Source organism: Ictidomys tridecemlineatus, chromosome 2 (assembly GCF_052094955.1).
Source record: "Ictidomys tridecemlineatus isolate mIctTri1 chromosome 2, mIctTri1.hap1, whole genome shotgun sequence".
Taxonomy (NCBI): Eukaryota; Metazoa; Chordata; class Mammalia; order Rodentia; family Sciuridae; genus Ictidomys; species Ictidomys tridecemlineatus.
The window spans coordinates 30,400,559-30,421,873 of record NC_135478.1 but is presented as its reverse complement, the minus strand read 5'-3'; the positions used below and the strand labels follow the sequence as shown (position 1 = coordinate 30,421,873).

At 39.5% G+C, this 21,315-nt stretch overlaps 1 protein-coding gene and 1 long non-coding RNA gene across 3 annotated transcripts in view; one reads left to right on the top strand and one right to left on the bottom strand.

Annotated features, from left to right (window-relative positions):
* Positions 1-4,903: 4,903 nt before the first annotated feature.
* On the bottom strand, positions 4,904-11,605 carry LOC144375052 (uncharacterized). Its single transcript, XR_013434387.1, has 2 exons — positions 11,261-11,605; positions 4,904-7,877 (listed from the first exon to the last, which is right to left on the bottom strand). It is a non-coding gene; the product is annotated as an uncharacterized LOC144375052 (long non-coding RNA).
* Positions 11,606-15,362: 3,757 nt separating this feature from the next.
* Tgfbr2 (transforming growth factor beta receptor 2) overlaps positions 15,363-21,315 on the top strand; it is an 83,599-nt gene continuing 77,646 nt past the window's right edge. The window contains exon 1 of one of the 2 annotated variants that reach the window (XM_005317310.5): positions 15,363-15,727. In XM_005317310.5, coding sequence (XP_005317367.1) covers positions 15,634-15,727 — 94 coding nt within the window. In that variant the 5' untranslated portion in view covers positions 15,363-15,633. The remainder of the gene's footprint in view (positions 15,728-21,315) is intronic. The other variant, XM_005317311.5, reaches the window with a different exon arrangement.

The following is a 21,315-nucleotide window of genomic DNA, read 5'->3' as shown; positions in this document are numbered from 1 at the left end:
TTTAATTGTAGTACAAACTGACACTATTCAGTCCATTCAGGAAGACTTACTTACTGTATACCTACTGTGTGCTTGGGACTAAATCTAATCATTCAAAGCAATCTTATATAATCTTTTCAACCCTTCTTTAGGATAGTTGCCCACTGATCTCCAACTGTGGCTTTCAAAATCTATTTTGGAATCCATTCACTAGTGCATCACTGATAGTTAATTACATTGTTGGCAGCAACATTCTCAAACACAAAAGCCACATTGTGTATGTGAACTCAGGAGTGTGTTTATCTGTCTCTCATTATAATTAGAATCATCTCTGCTTACTCATTAGCTATTTCTATACACTCAGAACCTGGCAATCAAATGCTTGACAATGCGTTGAGTGAAATAGACTGATGAAATACAAGATTCAGATACCTGTAATGAAATTCTTAATGTTGATAATAAATTACATAAGTATACACATACACACACACATATATGTATATATATATTCACACACATTCACATGTATAACTTGACACTTACTAGTGCTTTACAAGTTATAAAGAATTTTCATAGACATTATCATGGTTATTTTCATGTTGATAGACACTATTTCGTTGACTAAACTTTTATTTTGAGATGTTTTAGATTCACATACAGTCGTTAAGAAACAAGACAGTGGGATTCCATGCATCCTAAACCTAGTTTTCCCTCAATGGTAACATTGAAAATCTGTCCATCACATCACAATCAAGATATTGACATTGATACAGTCATGATTCCAACATTACTTTGACCTCAAGTTTTCCTCCTGTTGCCTCTTTAGAGTTAACTCCTTACTGTGTTACCTGCTCCTTAATTTCTGGAAATCACTAATATGTTCTCTAGTTTAAAATGTATATAATTTCAAGACTGTTATATAAATAGAAGCATAAAGCTTTTTTTTTTCAGTCAGCTTTAATCACTTGGCACGTCCTTCTGGATATTTAGCCATTTAGCCAGGTTGCAGTTTATTCAATACTTCATTTCTTTTTCTTGTATTATTCTCATGGCATATCTGTATTACAGTTTGTTTAACCATTCCCTAGTTGATGGACATATGTGTTACTTCCACTGTGGACATAATACAAATAAACCTACTCTAAAGATTCTTGTCCATTTTTTTTTCTACAAACACTTATCTTTATTTTTCTGGGATACATGCCCAGGAGTGAAATTGTTGGATTATATGTTATTTTAATGTTCCATTGCTTAAGAAATTGCTAAAATGTTTTCCAGAATTCTGATGACATGAATGTTAGATATATTATTACATTCTCACAGGTCCCTGAGGCTCTGTTCACTTTTACTCTTCCTTTAGCTTTATTAGTGGTATTTATATGACACACATATACTTTATTATGTACATTATATATGCATATCTTATTAAAGTCTACTCATATCATTTTATCAGTCTGAGTGACATGTAGAAATATCATCTATTTTTTCCATTTTACCATCCTCCATTTGTAATACAATTATCTTAAATATTTGTTCTACATATATTTAAAGCCACATTAGATATAGTGTTATACAATAAAACATGATTGACAAAACCCAAAAGAGGGAAAATATATTGTTTAAACCATATTTTTTATTTATATATAGCAGCGGAATGCATTATAATTCTTATTACATATATTTTACTCTTTCCATTATACTTTCTCCCTCATTTTCAAATTTGCTGGTAAATAGATGGAACTGGAGACTCTCATGCTAAGTGAAATAAACCAGTCCCCCCCCCCAAAAAAAGGCCAAATGTTCTCTCTGATATGTGGATGCTAACACACTATAAGGTGGGAGGGGCGAAATAATAGAACTACATTGGATTAGACAAAGGGGAATGAAGGGAAAGGAGAGGGAATAGGAATGGGAAAGACAGTAGAATGATTTGGGCATAACTTTCCTATGTTCATATATGAATACACACCAGTGCAACTCCACATCATTTACAACCACAAGAATGGGAAGTTGTACTCCATGTATGTATGACATGTCAAAATACATTCTATAGTCAAGGAGAACAACAACAACAAGAAACTTTTTTTACAGAAATCTTTTAGGCTAAGTTTTATGGGAAACAGATTCTCTTAGTTGTAATTCATTGAAGAATGTCTTCACTTCCCCTCTTCTCCTGAAGGATATTTTTATTAAATTTAGGGATTCTAGTTTTACAGGTTTTTTTCTTTTCCTTTCAGTGCCTGAAAACATTGTGCGACTTCACTCCGACTTACATAGTTTCAGAAGAGAAGTTCTTGTCTTTATCATTTTTTCCTTCTGTAGGTAAAGTGTTATTTTCCTTTGGCTGCTTCAAAATTTGTTTGTTTTCAGAACTGTTTTGGTGTGTGGTGGTGTTGGGGATTGAACCCAGGGCCCTGAGAATGCTAAGGCAAGCACTCTACCAACGGAGCTGTATCCCCAGCCCTTTAGAACTTTAATTATAAGATTATAAGATTATAATGTGTTTTAACCTGAATTCATCACTTATTTCTTCTGTCCTTTCCAATCTTATGTTTATTCTATCTACCGAACTTTTTATTTTGGTTATTATGTTTATTACTTTTATCTTCAGTTTTATTTTTACTTTTTATTTGTTTTACCTATAGGTATTTACAGGTTGCTGGATTTTTCAGCTCCAAGCCTGGGCTAGTGAAGCAAAAAAGGAAATCCCAGAGATATCACCGAAGCCAGATTTAAAAATAGGCAATCAGGATAGATAGGTAAATAGGGTCGGATAGAAGAAATCAGGTTTGGGTCCTGAAGGTTGAAGATTGTGGGAGATTGAAACATTAATGTCCCAAAGCCCAGCTTATACAGCGCCCCCTAAAGAATTGTTAATGAAGCAACTTCTGAGCAAACAAGGAACTGCTAATTAATTCACCCTGGGCTCCCAGCCTACCTGTTTCCCATCTTTTGGCCTCCCCACAGGCATTCCTGATTACATGTGCAGAATGAGGGGAAATGAATAAGATGAAGGAGACAAATGCAAAAAACAAGGATAGGGTCCCCTTTTTCCTCCAGGGAGAAGTCTGTTCTACTATCCTTTAAGTAAAGCTTCTCACTTTCTACTCTACGCTTGCCTCAGCGGGCTCCTCTGATGTCATGCATCAAACATTTGGACCAGCAGAACTCCTCAAGGTAACTGGCAACTGGGAGGTATCATCGCTGTCATGTGATGAGGTCTCAAGATGGCCTGCCTTCACCTCTCCACTTCCCAGAGTCTTCTTATGTTTGTCTTATGTATTATAACACTAATGGGGATTTTATTTGTAGTTATCAGGAGGAAAAGAGTCTGGCAATAGAAGTCTGGCACGATTATAATTGTGATTTTTAAACTTAAAACCAATTGGATTCGAAAATGTTGGATGAATTGCTGAGGGTCATTTAGTTAGAAGGTGTAAAATCAGCAAAGCAGTTCACAGTAAGTACTGTAAAAAGACACAGGTTGGGTTTGGCTGCCAGAATTACGACTCAACTCAAAATATTAGTAGTTAACTTCTTTTCTGAACCTAGAACACTTTCAGAATCTGATAAAAGTTGGTATTCTCTCTTTTGCAAAATGTACTTGTATAAATACACAAAAATTGCATATTGTGTGGACAAAAATAGTGTACATTTTAGGTTAGGATCTCCTATTAAAAAATTAAAAAAGAAAACATGCTGGGGATCTGTGTAGAGGGAAGAGTGAAGCCAGGCTTCTAAGGATACAGCCAGAAATCACATTTGGAAAAACCATCTGCTGGATCTCACTGAGATCAGGAGGGGATCTCCGTGTCAAGAGGTTCTGAAACCAGACATGAGGAGAAGACAAGAGAAGGTGGAAACTTGAGAGAGTCAAAACAATGGCCAGATTTGAACGCAACTGCCCCAGGACCCCACCCACTGTCCTTTCCTGCCTCTAGAGGTGATTGTCCCAAATAGGCAGCTATACTAGGAGGCTCACTGTATGGGAATACTGCTTTCCAATTGATCAGTACCAGGCAGAACGTGCTATCCTAAGCTCACAGCAGACACTCTGGCTCTAGAACACTCCTGGGCCGCTGCTGCACCAGAAGCAAAGGACATTTAGTTGTTTGGACTTTGGGAACAAACTTCAGCATGTCAGCATACCCTGAACAGGTAACAATGGTGAAAGCTTAACTTATTAGAGACATATAAGCCAGCAGAAAGGAAGGTTCAGAAGGCCATGCAGAATAGAAGAAAGATCACCCAGAAAGCTGGATAAGCATTTTGGCTTTTACTAGCTGTGTAGCCTTGGGAAAGTCCCTAATGTCTTAGAATATCAATTTCTTCATCCATAAGGTAATAACACCTACTCTTTGTATCAACAATAATACTTGTACAAGTGTTTTCATGAAAAATAAATCCATCACCACATAGAGATTCTTGGTGAATTAGACAAAGATAACCAATATTATTTTTAGATATAACTAGAGATTATATACTTCATCCAAAAGAAAAAATTTATGTGGCAGATTTTTTTTTTAATTTTTTGTGAGATAGTCTTGTAAAGGGCCCCATAGAAAACCTAAGTCATATAGTCAAGCTATGATCTAGTTTGTGGCTCTTGAAGACAATTAGCCTGAGGAACCTGGGTGTGCCCCATAAAAGAAGTAAATATGTTTCATTAGAGCAGATAGTAGATATGAAAAAAAGTAGAGCAGAATGAAAGTTATCTATCAAATCAGCTAAATAAAACATTAAGCATTGAGTGAAAATAGCCTAATGTTTTAATTGTCTTTCAGGACATTGTTTTGCGTGTGGAGGCAAAATGACAAGAATAAAATTCAAAGGCAGGCTTTCTGAACTACTTACCTCCTCTGGAATCATAAAGAACTGGTAGCATTTTGATAGACTGTAGGTGAGGAATGACTAAGTGAGGCGGTTGGTAGTTTAATTTTTTATGTCTTGGAGATAAGTATTTACAATGGCAATTCTAAACAACAACCAATGAGTTCATTGTCAACTGTGGGGAGGAGGCAACTCTTTGAAGTGCCTGGAGGCCTAAGCAGCACATACTTTTGCACTGATTCAACAGGTTAAAAATTAATATTCTCTTGAGACTTGTGCAAATGATTATGCAAGAGCACACATTACCCGTGCATTCTTTACCCCTGATACACTAAAACATATGTGTTTTGTCACCAAACACTCTTTGCAATCATTCTTAGTAGTTAATCTAAAGTTTTTGCATTTAGAGAACTGCTGTGAACTGACCACAGTCAATTTGTCATTGACAAATATTTAGTTAAGTTTTGTGGGTGGGAGAAATTAAAAATGGATGAGAACTCACGGTCTCCCTCACATCCTTGCAACCAGGTGACATGCAAAATTGAAAGTCTCAGATTGAATTCTGCCACACGTACAAATGTTTATCAGCCAACCAGCGTTGACCTTTTCTGTAAAATAAGTGAAGATGCTGTTCGTGGTCATTTTACATACTCTCTATTTTAGAGGAAACAGTCACTCTAGGAGAATGTTTAAATTTTCTAGCAGCAGAATATAGTTAGTCTGAGATCAGTGTCAGACTATTCCAACAGTGGCTGAACATACAGGATATAAGACCTCATGTTCTATGTATGCCAAAGCAGGAGCACCTGTATAGTCCTTGAAGCCAATCCACATATTGCCAAGCACCAATCATTTAACAAATAGAAATTCAATTCTGATTTCCATTATGCCAATTAACAAACCCTCTGGAGTTGACTGAAGCTAAAAATGACTATTCCAAGACGGAAGCTGCCTAGGGTGCAAGCTTTTTATGAGAGCTTTCCAAAGGCTATCAAGTATACTTGAAATATTTATCTTTGGTTAGGGTACAAAATTTTTAACCAGAAAATCTCAAGTATTCATTGAATCTAATTAGCACACATGCATTTTGATGTTGTAAGATGTGTAATAGCATGGATTTGAATTATGCATTAAATATACCTCTTAAAATGTGACCATCATTATTTATCTGACATCAACTAAATAAATCCTCTTTAAGATGCATTGTTAAGTGACTGTACTTTTGTGAAATGAACAATTAGAACAGTTTGTTGTAATTATAACAATAACTTATGTTTGATTAAATGTCTAACTTCCAAGGTTTGTGATATAATATGGCTAATGACTAGTTATTAAACTGAGTTATTATGACACTTAGGATGCAATGTCCAAATGAGAATGAAGTCCAGCATTTTCCAAGGAAGCATGTATTGGGTTAGACAGAAAGATTTCAACTGCATTGTTGTAATTTTTTTTTTAAAAGGTAAGAATTAGAGATGAATGTTTTGACAGCACAAAACTAATTAATGTAACTGTGGAGGGTATAAACTCTCTCTCTGGAAGTGAAATCTAGCCTCGTTGGTTTGTACCATTCTCAATTTGGGAAAACAGTTTTCAGTATTTTAAGGAAGTTTGTATTGGCATTTAAATCCGATGACAAGCATCTACCAGCCTCGTTTGGTAGTGAGGCATTGAGAGCTATGCAGGTTTTATTTCCCAAATTCACAACCTTCCAAGTCCCACTTCCTGAATATTGTAGAGTTTGTTCATTCACTTGTCCTCCATTGGTATTTATTTAACAGAAAATTATGGATCAGGCACAAGAAGCTAAAGATGTGAAAGATATAGTCCCTGCCTTAAGAATATCACAGCCATGTGGGGGAGCCTGAGATCTGGCTAACATATGGCAGCAGATGACAGAGTGGCTTGGAGCCTGGTTTCTGCACCGGGTCTTGCTGAGCTATGTTCTAGATCTGCTGTTACATGACTTCTCAGTGGTACAGTTTCCTCACCTACAAAATGATGTTATAATGCTACCTACTTCTGAGGATTGTTGTGAGGACTAGAGATATTTATTCTCAAACTATCAAGAACAGTATGTGCAGAGAGTATCATATGCCCTAGACAATCCACATTGGCTGTAATTATTATTACTAAGTGTAGATCGCTTTGGGAGCTCCCTTCTACAAAAACACCCCTCCCTGTAACCCCATGTCAAACATAAATTCTGCCCACTCAAGTTTCTTATTATCTTCCTTATCTGTTGACTTCCCTCTTTTCCCTTGACATGACTTTCGTTTGGACTTTTGTTATTTCACACTTGTTTTCTTAACACAGTCCTCTGCCCTCAGATGTATCCTCCAGACTTTCTACTTGCTGACTTGCAAATCTTACCTGATTATCTCCAATAATCTCCCTCCCTTGATCCAAATTTACTTGAGTGCTTTTTTATCACCTTCATTCAGACATGAAAAAAAAAAAAGAAAGAAAGAAAGAAAAAGAAAAAGCAGAGTGTCTTGGAGCTCTAGTTATCCTGAGCTAGGGTGTTAAAATTCACTATTGTGCATAAAAAATGAGTAGAGTCTAAAATGAAGTCACAAAAATTTTGTACATGTATCTGTTCATAGCATATAAACACTTTGAACACAAATACAAATATATATATAATTGTGCCATTGGAGAAGCCAGTCCATTCTTGCTTCATAGCTGACGTGGCTCAGTATTTGGTACACATGTTGACAGCCATTGGCAGCTGGAACATCTCCCTGTTTCAACTTCATCAGTGGGTTTCTCTGTGTTCATTAGACTGATGGGGCGGGTACTAATCATTTATACAATGTCAGTTAATCACCTCCCATACCTCAGTAATGGGGACTGGGATCACCTTGCTGGTTCTGCTTCTCTTGGTATTTCCTGGGTCTAGACGGTCTGACATTACTTCTTCACTCAGGCTAAGAAGCTTAGATAGAAGAGCTAGAGTCACTAGTGTCTGGCTGGGCATTTCTTTCTCCTTAGGGCCTCTTGCATGGCTGGCTTGGGCGTCCTCACAGGACGATGGTCTCAGGGCATTTGGAATTTTTAGCTGGTTTCTGAAAGAGAAAATCTCTCTTTAAGGTCAGTCCCAGAATAAGCACTGTGTCACTTTCAATTTATATATATAATATATATATAATTTGTTGTGAAAGCAAGTTACAAAGCTGGCCTAGATTTACAGGGAGATAACATTTACAAAATAAACTCCATCCTGCCCATCAGTGTGAGGACCAGTATGTCAGTACAGTGAAGGAAGGGAAAGAGAATGGTCACCTTTTTTCAAAGAAGATCCACTACGCTCAATTCATGTCCACATGGAGACCATTGCTGGTGTTGGAATCTTTGGTTCTCCTCTGTGACACATCTGGCTTTCCTCTCATGATGAAGGGTGACTGCAGCATTTGTAATTGTTTTACCCTCCTCCAATTATGTCTAAAGGTAGGTGATCCAACGTGGTGAGTGACAGAATATTCCTTTCAGGTATTTCTTTCTTACTAGGTATTAAAAAAGATTTTTTCCCACAAGTCCCATCAGATTTCTTTTTGCATCTCTTTGACCAGAACTGGGTCAAATATGCACACTTAGATAAAGATGGGTTATTCCTTAAGCATCCAGATTCTAAATAAAATTTAACTTTAAAGACAAGTAAGAAGGGACAAATTCAATTTAGGTAAGCCAGAAATGGTGTTGTCAATATTGTGTAACTGTCTGTAGATAAACTGAGTTTACAGATGAATTGAAAAGTCTAAATTAGAAGCCTACTATCTCCCTATCACCAGGGTGCTCTCCTCAAAATAACCCATGATGTTTTGGCCTATGAGAACCTTCATGATCTTGCTACCTGCGTACTTATTTAGCATCTTTTCCCCATGATCCCCCACCCTTAACATCTCTTCTATTCCAGCTATTGCCTCAAAAATTCTGGATGACAAATTACCCCAAGAGTCAGTGATTTAACAAAATTCATTATTCTTACTCTCACATACATGGGTTGGCAGTAGGCAGGCTTAAGAGTCTACTAACAGGGTTTGGGTTTTGGTCCAAGTGGGAGATTGAATCTGAATCTCTTCCACATGCCCCTTGACCTCCCTGGGCTAGCTGGTTAACAAGGGCCTACACAGCTCAATGTCACGTAGAACTGTGAGCAGGCAACAGTCCAAACACCTGTTAGGTCTTCACTCGCTTCATGTCTATTAACACCCTGGTGGCCACAGTGACACAGCCAAACGGAAGGTAAGAAGTCAGAAGCCTTTGCTTCTGATGGAAGGAACTACATAGCTCTAATGCAAAGAGCATGGATTCAGGGAGGGGTGTAGAATTGGAGCCAACAATTCCATCTAAAAATCCCTTCAAATCTATACATTAGGCACTCTGAAATCTTCACATTTGCTTCTCATTCTAAGCTTGCCCATTATTTTGTCTTCACATGCCTGACCTGTGTCTCTGTAAAACCCTTCACATTCCTTTACCTGTCCACCCAAATGAACTTCTTTCTCTCTGATGGCCTCTACTCTGAGGCTGGAATGGTGGCCTCTTCTATTTGCTCCTGTGATAACTCTAAGCTAACCATATTTTCATTAAAAAACATCACCTTTATGAATCTTATTGGAATACTTATCTATGTCACTTTAGAACATGACGGCAGCCTAATGCTCTTTAATTAAAGTTAGGGTTACATTTCTGGTTTCTCATGTTTTTGGCATTTAACACAATTTGGGGTTATAGCAGAGAATAAAATAGGATGAATGAATAGATGGATGAATCATGGGTTGAAATTCTATCCTAAAATTAGTGATAAGCCACTGAAGAATTTTAAGTGTGACTGTTATTCTGGCATTTGGGCAGGGAACACTCTGGTAGCAGTAGATGTAAGAGAATGTAAGAGAATGTAGGGAGACTAGACTGTCAAGCCTGTGAGAAAACTGAAGTCATCCCACGTGAAATAACAAGAGATGGAATTAAGATAATGTCAGTGGAAGTGATGAGACAGAAGAGACTCAGGACTATTTAGGAAGCAAATAGGATCCAGTGCATGTTTGGTTCTGAGGAGTAGAGACAAACTCTTAGCTGACTTCTCTACCTCTGGCTTGTGTTACCAGTTGGAGGCACAGACTCTTCTCCATATAGGGAATATAAAAAGGCAATATACATTTGTATTATTTTAGAAGAATGAGCATGTGATGCCGGAGTAACATCTAGGAAAAAAGTCAAATAGGCCAGTGGATGAATTGTCACTTGGGTGAGAAATCAGAAGTTGATAATCAGATCTGAACATCATCATATATTTTAAGTGAAGTCATAAAAGCATACATGTTTTCCCAGGAGGAGTGAGAGAAGGGGCTGAGGACAGAACTGCATGCATCAGCATTTGACCAATAAACAAGAGGAAGAAAACAAGGCTATAGAGAGACAGAAAAGGAGCAACTGGCTAGGCATGCAGGAAGCAGGTGTATTTATCTGCCAGGACTGTCATAACCAAACACCATAGACAGCATGTCTTTTTTTAATATAAAAAATTATATATATATATATATATATATATATATATATATATATTAGTTGTTGATGGACCTTTATTATATTTGTTTATTTATATGTGGTACTAGGAATCAAACACAGTACCTCACATGTACAAGGCAAGCACTCTACCGCTGAGCTACAACTCCAGCCCCAGCCCGACAGCAGCTCTTAAACAACAGAAATTTATTTTCTCATGGGTTTGGAGCCTGGAGGTTCAAGACCAAAGCACTGACAAGTTTGATTTCTCTGCAGCAGCTGCCTCCACTTGTGTTCTCACGTGGCCTTTCCTCTGTGTGCCCACATCCCTGGTACTGCTTCCTCATTTTAGAAGGACCCCAATCACATGTTGGGTAAAGGGCCTATACTGACGGCTTCATTTAGCCTTTTGAATTCCCAATTGGCAAATATAGTCAACGTGGGGATTAGAGCTTCAACAAAACTTGGGGCAAAGATGTGATCCTCAGTGTGGGAAACAGCAGGGACATGGAAACCGAAGGAGAGAGGATCCCCAGGTAGAGAGTATGCTAGGCAATCCAAGGGTCAGCAAGCCACTGACTACCTGTTAAAGACAAGGTATGACTAAGCAGTCAACTTTCCAATGGAGAGGTGACTGCACTAGTTAATGAGTAAGAGGGGAGACGGTGGCAACAGCAAAGGACAGCTTTGATCATTCCAGAGTCACCCAGAACTGCTAGAGCTACCAGGTCAGTGCAGGGGAGGAAAGACATTCCCTTTCTCCCCTGAGAATTTCAAAACAGTCCATGAAATAACAAGCAAATTAACTGGAGAAAGGGGACACAAGCTTATGAGTATAGGGGTATCACAGGAAAGAAAAATGAACCCTCAAAATCCCAGTAAGATTTAGGACTTATATATCCCCTTCAAAGAAGAAATGAGATGGATGATGTAGGTAACTTACAGGAGAGGAAATGATTTCAGGAAAAGATCAGTACGTCCTCAGAAGAGGTGATGGTTTGTGATAAAGTTTGTCTGGGCAGCAGGTCAACTTCTAGTCTCTCCTCTTGTGATAGGAGTTGATCTTCTCTGGTAGATGAAGCTCTCAAGGAGGGAACCCATGACCACTGAGTTCCTTTTGGAGGATCTGTCTTCAGGCAGAGAAGGGGAGTCAGAAAATATTTCTCCCTACATTGGCTTGTCTCCAGATACCTGCTGCTCAAGGTCATCTGCACACCAGAGCAGCTTTGGGGTGTGGCATTTCTTGAACTCCTTGACTGGTCAGGACTAACCCTCTGTTCAGCTCTCTCCAGAGCGCAGACTCTGAAGCCAGACAGGCCCGAGTGCAAACTTGAGCTCTGTCTCTTACTAATTATGTGACCTTTGCCAAATATGTAATCTCTCTAATCCTCAAATTCTTCATCTGTAAAGGAGAGATAAAGTAGTTGTGCAAGGATATGATCCAAAATGCCAACAATGATTATCTTTGGGTAATAGGGTTAAGAATTCTTTTTAATTTTTGGCTTTGGTTTATCTGTATTTTATATATTTTTCCTACCTACAATTAACATACGTTGCTTTGTAGTTTAAAAAGTTATGTTTTTCCAAAAGAATCGATTGATGCCTTCTGCAAACCTGTGGCATAATTGCAGTTTTTATTAGTATCTACGAAAACTGCAAGAGAGAGGACGGATTAGGAAAACAGATATTCTCATTTTTCCCTTTACTGCAGACCAGGAAACATACCATTGAGTACTTAGTATTTGTAGGGCACAAAGTGGGGATCTAATTTGAAAAGATTTCAAGGATTTTGCAACTGGTGGGATAGAATTCTAAGGAGGAAATAAATGATCACAATGTAGTATATGTCGTAATGGGGCAAATATTTAAAAATAGATGAATTATGTTCAATGCTGGGTCCTGCCTGGGTGAGGAGTGATCAGATGAGGCTAGGAAATCACAAAGTGCTTCCTGGGGGAGTTAGCATCATGGATGGCCCTTAAAGTTGGGTGACCCTCAGCAATTTGCTATTGTCTCAATGCTTATTGGTTTGTTTCACAATGGAAGGAAAACTGGTCAGGAGATAAGGGCTGAGAACACAGAATGATTGATTCATTAGGAGAGGAATCTCCCTGTCCACCAGTTTGGCTGCCAATAAACTCAACAGCTGTGTATCAAAAAGTTTAGTGGGGCAGGATGTCTTTCTCTCACTACAATTGAGAAATGCAAGGTTCAAACCAACCACACTTTGATTCAGTTCAATTCTTTGTGCCTATCAGCACAGAGTTTATAAAACTGGAAAAATAAAGATGGTCAGGCTGTTTAGCTTTGAGTCAAGTTCAAGTTGATTTTTATTGTTTTGCAACTTGGTAAGGGCTTTACAATTACCTTCCTCGTTGTTTAACTCTGAGTTAGCCTTTTTTTTTCATTTCCATGGTAAATGACCCAACCTCTGCATTTATTTATTAACTGGCTGAGCCCACAGAAAATTACAGTAAGCCAAATAAACAATGATAGGTAAAAACAATATTCCCATTGAAAGTATCAGACTTCCCTTTCAAAGAGAATCCCAAAGGAAGGGAATCTTGACAACTTTTTCAGTGTCAAATTGCAATATGCATGAGTTTATACTCCTATGATTTATCATAAAGAATTCTAAAAGACTTGTGGTTTGTACTTGGCAATGCTGAATTCAGATAATCCTTAGCTTTACAGGTGATTGCATATTTAATCAGAAATGTTAAAAATAAACCAAATTAAAATCTACATTAGTGGCATATGGTGAAAAAGACCACTGGTGAAACATTTCACCACGAATCAAATAGCAGAGACCCAGCATCTAACTATGTAGGGCACATCTATGGGATGACAACAGTCTTTGAATTTGCCCAGGTAAGAGAGTACATCTCTATTGTCCAGAGGAACTTGAGCAAATTTGGAAAAAAACAAAAACCAACCAAACAAAAACACCCCCACACTTCTCTATTCTTAGGAAAAGGAAGTAGTATTGACATCACCTTTGCTGAAACCTAATCTGTTTGTATCTCAAATTTATTAGGTAAGAGAATGCCTTCTCCATACTTATGAAGTACCTATGATGGTTGAGTACAATTTTCTTCCGAATCTCTATCACATCCGCCATTTATTTTTTCAATAAATATCCTGAATCACCTCTAATGCGTTTGTAGCTGGAAACAGTAAGTGGGGGAAATCCGCAGTGTTTGCCCTTTAGAAATTTGGAGTTGAATGGGGGATCAGAATAGAAATTAAAGAATGGTACACATAATTATAAAACTGAAGCTGTAGTAAGTGCTAAGAGAGGCAAATGGTTTCAAGAAAACTTATACCAAAAGATGTACTTATGGAGGTGAGAGGAAGGGAAGGACAGAGGAAGGGAAGGACACAATGGAGAAGGTTCTGTCTACTGGGAACACAGAAGCATGTTCCAGGAGTGTAGAGAGGTGCTCAGCAGACAGGGAATGAAGGAAGCCAAATGATAGGTTACAAGAGAGGTGGGGGTTTAAAGGCAAGTACAAAGATTTTGGTTTCTATATTCTCTTTTAATCAGAGGGTTGGTGTAGCCAGGAGTGCATTTTGCAAAGTTGACTTCAGCTCTGGTTTGAGAAACTGAACAAAAGGGCCCAAACCCTGACAGAGAGTGAATGGCTGAGACATGCCTGCTTAAGGGATGGCAGTGGCATGGGATGGGTGTTGAGAAGGAAATGAGGAGACCAGGATTTTAAACGCAATCTTCCTAATCTTCAATAACCTAGCTCTGGCTAGGTTCTTGGTGGGCAACATGTTTAGCCCAACTGGTTATCCTGCATCTCCTTTACCCTAAACATGACGGCTGGGAAGTGCCATTTTCTTAAAAGATACAACATCTCAAGACAGCTTTTGGTCCTAGTCTGAACAAGACTTAAAGTACCAGGATAAAGCAAATGAACTCAGACTGACAGGGAAGATTTCAGGATTGGGTTTGGGGGAGGGCTATTTGCTTAGATTCCCAGCTAACCTGACACCTGCCTCTGCAAGTAATCTTTCTCAAGCAAAGAAATTCATTGCCTGAACAGCTGGAAAATCTCCTGACTACAGTGCTATCCAGAATCTATATCTTTTCAGAGCTGGAAGTAGGTTGATCATATAATTCATTATCTGATCTGAACCCATCTAAGAGAAAAGAGGTTCTATTAGTATTTGAACTGTAAAACAGATATAAATTAGGATTGTTTTGGGCAAACCTGGAAACCCCAGCTGCCAAAGAAGGGAAATTTGAAATTTTCTTCCTACTGTTACTTCCTTTCACTTAGAAGCTACAAATTCTCTTTCTTTACTTGGAATGAAAACGTGGGCATTAGCTGTCAAAATTGGGGTACCATGGGAAATCATTAGAAACGCAGAATATCAGGCTACCTCCTACACCCACTGAATCAGAATCTACATTTTAACAAGATTCCCACGTGATCAATAATGCACATTAAAATTTGAGAAAAACCTCTAGACTTTAATCCTACAGTAAAATTTTCTTTTTGACAATGTGGTGGAATGTGTGTGTGTGTTTATATGCATATACACACAACCTAAGTTTAACGAAGCAACACTTATCATTATATTATTGGAGAAAAATGTAATCAGGGCTCACTAACTGAATTTCAGGGTCCACTCCTGAATCTCAACTTGTAGTTTGAAAACGCAGCTATAAAGCACCTAGAACAACCCAGAGAAGGTTACCAGGAGGGAGGAGATGCTTCGTGGGGTGCTATGGAAAGTGCAAACACTTTCCATGTTGGTACTTTGTGAAATGCATGCACTTAGTCACTCCTGAGTAAATACTTGGACCAGAGGAACTCCTGGGTGATGTGGGAGGGCGGTGAGGGGCAGCTGAAAGTTTGCCAAAGTCCTCGCAGAGGCCGGTCTTGGGGACGTGATTGGCAGCTAGAAGAGAGCCAAGGCTGGATGCCGAGGAGAGGGAGAAGGCTCTCTGGCGGCTAGAGGTCCTGCCCAGCTGTTGGCGAGGAGTTTCCTGTTTCCCCCGCCCAGCGCCCGGGTAAAGTTGTGAGTCACTCGCGCGCACCGACCGACGACACCCCCGCGCGCGCACACGCTCGGGGCAGGAGCCGGCCTCCTGCGCAGCTCGCCTCGGCCGCCGGGGGCCTCCGCCGGCCTCCAGGCGCCCTCCTCGCTGGCGAGCGGGCACCACATCTGGCCGGCACATCTGTCCGGCCTGCCAGGCGCGGGGGTCCAGAGAGGGCGCGGCGCGGAGGCGCAGCCAGGGGTCTGGGAAGGCTCCCTCCGCTGCGCTTTGGGCTCGGTCTATGACGAGCAGCCGGGTCTGCCATGGGTCGGGGGCTGCTCAGGGGCCTGTGGCCGCTGCACATCGTCCTGTGGACGCGCATCGCCAGCACGATCCCACCGCACGTTCAGAAGTCGGGTGAGTGGCCCCCAGCCTGGGCTGGGCGAGGCGTCCGGGTTCTCTTGGGCGTCTCAGCCCTTCGCTGCGCTTGACAGTCGGCCCCGGGATCCCGGGACTCCGGCCGAAACCGGGAAAGTTTGTCCGGGCGGCACCCAAGCAGCCCGATTCCTGTGGCCGCAGGCATGTGGGGGTTTTACTTGAAAAAGAGAAGAAAAGTTCAATTGCAAGGGGGCGCAAGGCATGTCTGGCCCCCTTTGTGCGAGCAGGAAAGGCGTTTTGTTGGCCGCGATCGAAGCGAGCCCTCACCCCCGGAAAGGGAAGTTTGAGAAGTTGGTTATCTGCAGGCGGCCGGGGAGCAGCGGCCCGGGGCAGCAGCCTCTCAGGCCGCCAAAGCAGCTGCACACCTGGGCCCTCTGTGGCCGAAGGCGATGCTGCGTGCACACCCAGCTCTTCCAGAGACACTTCTTCAAATGGCCACTTTATCAATCCTTAGCTCTTGGAAATGGCCACACTACCCACCCCAGGCCGGTTTCTTGGCCCTGAATTATTCAATACAAGATTCAAGGAAAGAGATTTCCAATTTGTTAATTTGTCTGGGGTTGCCTGTGTGGATAACGGGGCAGTGGAGATAGTAAAGTAGAAAATAAGTTCTAGGCTCTGGAGATGGTTGTCTGGAGCAAGAGAGTCCTGCCTTCAGAGAATTGAAGGTTTTCTGCAGCTATTATTTGAGGGAAGGGCAATGGTAAAAATCCAAGAGATGTTTATAAGGAAAAAATGCACGAATTAAGTTCTTAAAGACTTGTTATGCGAAGTGCAGAACCCATAAAAAGGCGAAGTAGATATTTTGCTGCTGTGATTCGTATACCTCGGTATGTGCAGCTGAGGTCTGGCAGAATATTCCCCTTTCTAAGTCTCAGTTTCCTCATCTGTAAAATGGCATGGTGGAGATTTGGATGATTTTATATACCTTTCACCTTGTAATATTTTACACCCTCTTCCCCTCTTGGCAACGTGGAGATGTCCTGTGTAGATTTTGGGTGAAATGCAGAGGGTTCGGTTTCCCACTTTTGCAAGAAAGAAGAACAAATCCTAACACAAATTTGAGTTCTATAGTTCAATAAAATATGTGTTTCTTTCTTAACTGTTTTCCTACATTGCAGTAACAGAAGGTGTAGCTGCCTCTGATTTTATTCCAGACTCTCAAAAACAGTTACATTATGTTAATAAATATAAACATGGCACCCTTAATTTTCTGTGCACATTAAACTTAAGTTTCAGATCAGGAAAGAAAGAAATTAGCAGGCCCTGATTTTGTTAGTGAAGTTTTATTTACTTGGATAAAATTTATGATTTGCAAATTCCAGACTCAATAGTCCATGAGTTGGTTTCATTTTATCTATACACACACTTTTAAACAATCTGCTTTTTACAAGCCCAGTGATTTTTACTTGGCTTTCGAGTTTTATTAAGCCAACAGCTTTCATATTTTTATGACATTAAAGTTTCAAAATGTTTGAACTAAAGAATCATTGTGAGTTTGTCTATATTCCATTGAAATTAAATTTTCAAAGTTGATTAAAGTTTGAAGATAGCTACAATAATGATGAGAAATGTAATCACACTTACATTTTAATTTTCTATGTAAATAGATAGCTTCGGGTCTTTCTAACATAATTGGCAAAGTGTGAAAACATTCTTTTGCAATACCTTATTGCAAGATAAGATATAAGGGGATGAGATTACTTACTACCTCCTACTCAATCATTTTTTAAATATAGTAGCTTCACATGTGGGCAAAGAATTTCATTTTAAGAAAAAAAATCTAAAAAATGTGTTTTTAAACTTTCAAATAAATTTGTTTTTAAATTTTTGACTTAGTACATTCATTCTTCCTACATGCTCAAAAATAAGAAATGACTATTTTGGGGAAAAAAAATTGTCCAAAAACTTAAGATCTGAAAAATGAGACTTCTACTTTTCAGACACCTAAGAAAAGATTCTTGTTGGGGACTAAACAATGTCATAGAAGGTAAATGTTCCTAGTTCCTAAAAATTGCCTTAACAGTATACTTATATTTTTCAGTGTCAGAGATCATTAGGCCTAGAATGTGATCTTTGGTCCACTTGCCCCATTCACCCCCAGAAAGCGCATATTCACCTCTAGGCCACTTCCTTTAATAACATTTTATTTTTATCAAGTTATACAAAATACTAACCACATTTTGAATTTTGAATTCATTATCTTCTCCCTCTCTCTCTCTCTCTCTCTCTCTTAACCCAGGGGTGCTTTACCCCAGAGCTATATCTCTGGTCCTTTATTTTTTAATTATTATTTTGAGACAAGGTCTTCCTAAGCTGCCTAGGCTGGCCTTGAACTTGTGATCTTCCTGCCTCAGCCTCCTGAGTCACTGGTTTTACAGGCTTGTGCCACGACACCTAGCCATTACCTTCTCTTTTGACTTAGCCTTTCATGGTGACCATTCCTTACCATTATCTGTATATTCAGCCTGTTACATGTTTTGTTGATGACTTTTCATTCATCAACATGACTTTTTACATTTTTGTTTAGGTTTAGTTTTTAACTCTATTTTTCTAATCAATAATGACATCTTATTAGTGACATTGTAAAAAGTGGCTATTTCTTATTCTTCCTTCTCAACAATACTTATTGAGTATTTCCTTCTGCCAGGTAGGGAGCTCAGATCTGGAGACTCCATCCTGAATGTATAAGACAAGCCTGGTCTTTGTCCTCACTGAGTTGATGGCAGTGTGTTCCAAGCAAAGAAAGGGATATATATTTTAACCCTGTGTACATGGAAACATCGATGAAAACTGTCCTTATATTTTCTTGATCTTGTTTTCAAAAGCCCATTTTTTTGTTGTTGTTGTTAAATGTGCTAAGCTAATATTCATGTGGAATATTTCCTTTTCAGTGCCTCTGACTGTATTTTTGAATTGATTTATTCTCATTCTTTTTTTCCCTTTTTTGTAGTCTCTATAGATAAACAGTTGGGCCACCCATGAACCCCTTCTCTGTTCTGTAGCCAGTATAGTGGACCCAATGTGTCCACTTAGTCTTTTCTTTGGGGATAGTCTGGAGGTAGAATACTGTAGGGTACAAGCCATGACATCAAGCCATCTTGAATTCCAAAGCCACCTCCCATTCATTGACTGTGTAGCCTGTCTCAGTCTCTTTAATTTCTAGCTCTCACTCATATCTGTAAAATGGGGATATAAAGGTGAGGATTAAATAAAATAAAGTTTTCAAGTGCTTAACATAGTGTGCAACCTAGTAAGTGCCCAATACCTGATTTGCTTATTATTAACTCCTTCATCAGGCTGAATGAAGACCTCAGAGACCTGGGTTCCCTGTTGTATCTGTGTTTCCACATCCCACTAAGGACTACATTTTTCCAATGCAGTATAGGCTTGCTGTGTCTTTATCAAGCTGTTACTCTTTCTGGAATGCCTGCTACCTGGCTAATTTTCTCTCAGTTGTCAAAACTCAACTTGTGTTGTCTTTTAAGGAAACCTGCTTGAATGTCCCAGGTTGAGCTAAGTGCCCCTTCCTGTGTACACTGTCTCTCTCTTTCAGCTCATAACAGTAGCAAGTGAAATTATATCTTTATAGAATGCCCTTTCCATTAGACCTTTCAGCAAGGAGTGGGTCTCACTGTCTCAGGGTCTCCCTTAGAGCTGGCACATCATGTAGCATCTGGAAAGTGCATCCTGCAGGATGTCATGCAATTTGGGTCGTGCATTTACCAAACCAACCAGTTACTGTTTATTGGCTATTTGGTCTACAGCAAGATCTTTCAATAAGAATAATTTTAACTCTGATCAGTTAGAACAGCAGTTTGGCTGTTTTTACACTAAATAATTAGACCTTGTATTCTGACATAATATGGGAAAAGATATTTCAGCTTCTAACAAACATGATGAAAAGCTACTAGAAATTTCCATCTAACCCTTCTGATTCTAAATTTTAAACTAGTGTATGGCATTCAAAGCCATTGCAAAAATTTTTAAAAAAGTTTTCACCAACCAAAATAATCCAATAAATACTGAATTTCTCTCTCTTTTTTTTTTAACTAGAAGATTGTCATAAAGGAGACCTTTGCTAAAAATGTAGGCTGAACCTCAAATTTATTTTTTTAAGTTTCTTTTTTCATCATGTGTTGTTTTGGTTTATAAGCAGTGAAGCAGAGTTGGCCTAAGAGAAATGTGGTCCTGTCGCAGCCACTGTCTGCTCTAGAGCAGCTTGAATATTACTTAGGTCAGATGCAAACCACTAAGATACTTTTAAAATAGGGTGCAGGGAAATATACTTCCTGGCTGCAGCTTGGTATTATTTAGCCAAGTTCCTCATAAAAACATAACTCTACCACCTTGTTAGCTTCTGCCCTCTAGGTCCATATGTACAGCTTCAGCAGATTTAAATTATGATTTTCAGTGCAAGTGTCTTGGCAGATAGGTATTAGCAGCAAACATGCTCACCATGTATTTTGTACTCTATCCTTTCCTTGCAATATCTTGATCTCCAGGTACGTGTTGCTTCTAAAGGAAGCAAGATAATGGTTATCATGCTTCTTTGCGCAGCGTGTCAGCGGGTTTGGAATGCTGCGTGGGCAAATGGACTCAGTTCAGGGGGGAGATAGGGAGAAGAGAGCCTGGAAGAACTAACCTTCGAGAAGTTACCCTGAACCACCCACTTGACCTTACTTAATGTGATTCCCATGAAGAAACCAAAAGATATGTTTCATTATCTTTATCTCTTAAATGGAAAGATAGTGCCTGCTCAAGTTTACTTGTGGTGTGTGTATTTGTGTGTGAGTGTTCATTCTAAGCCTGTCCTGTTTAGGTTCTTTTTACTGTGTGTGTGTGTGTGTGTGTGTGTGTGTGTGTGTGTGTGTGTGTGTGTGTTGTATTGGGAGTGGTAAAGGAGGGACACAGAGATGCAGTGTCTGAGGAAAGAGGAAAAACTTGCCATCTAATATCATCAGATGATATTAATGGATTTTCTCTGCTTACATCATCTCCCTCTTCCTACTGGCTTAGTCTGATAATTGCTTCACATGGGCCAGAGCCACTGTGGATGACCTAGGCCTTGACCATTACAGCAGTTGACAGACACCACTTTCAAAGATGTACATTGTAAATCTTAAGCATGTGGGACCATCCTTTGTTCACAGAGGTCAAACAACTGCTGGCTAGGGCAAGAAGAGCAGATCTTGTTCTAACATAATGAAGAATATTTTGACTTCTGAGGTCCAGCTAATTTGAAGCCTTGTAGATTGAGTCTCCTCCTCAGCTATTCCATCAGGGTTGCTTCTGCCTTTCATTGATCCTGATCAGCGTTTTAGGCCTTGGCATCCAGCTTGGGGCAAAGGTCTCCTTGGATGTTCTCAACTTGGAATATTTTTCTCCAAGTATTTTCAGCTCTACAACTAAAATATAGGCCTAGGATACAGGCAAAAGAAGCATCTACCCTGGGTTTCCGCGGGCACCTGCTCATATTCTCTGCTCAGACCTAGGCCATGGCATGGGCACGCTCCCGGGTCTCCTAATTATACATTCTTCCTATTTTAGACCGTATTTTGGGCCCT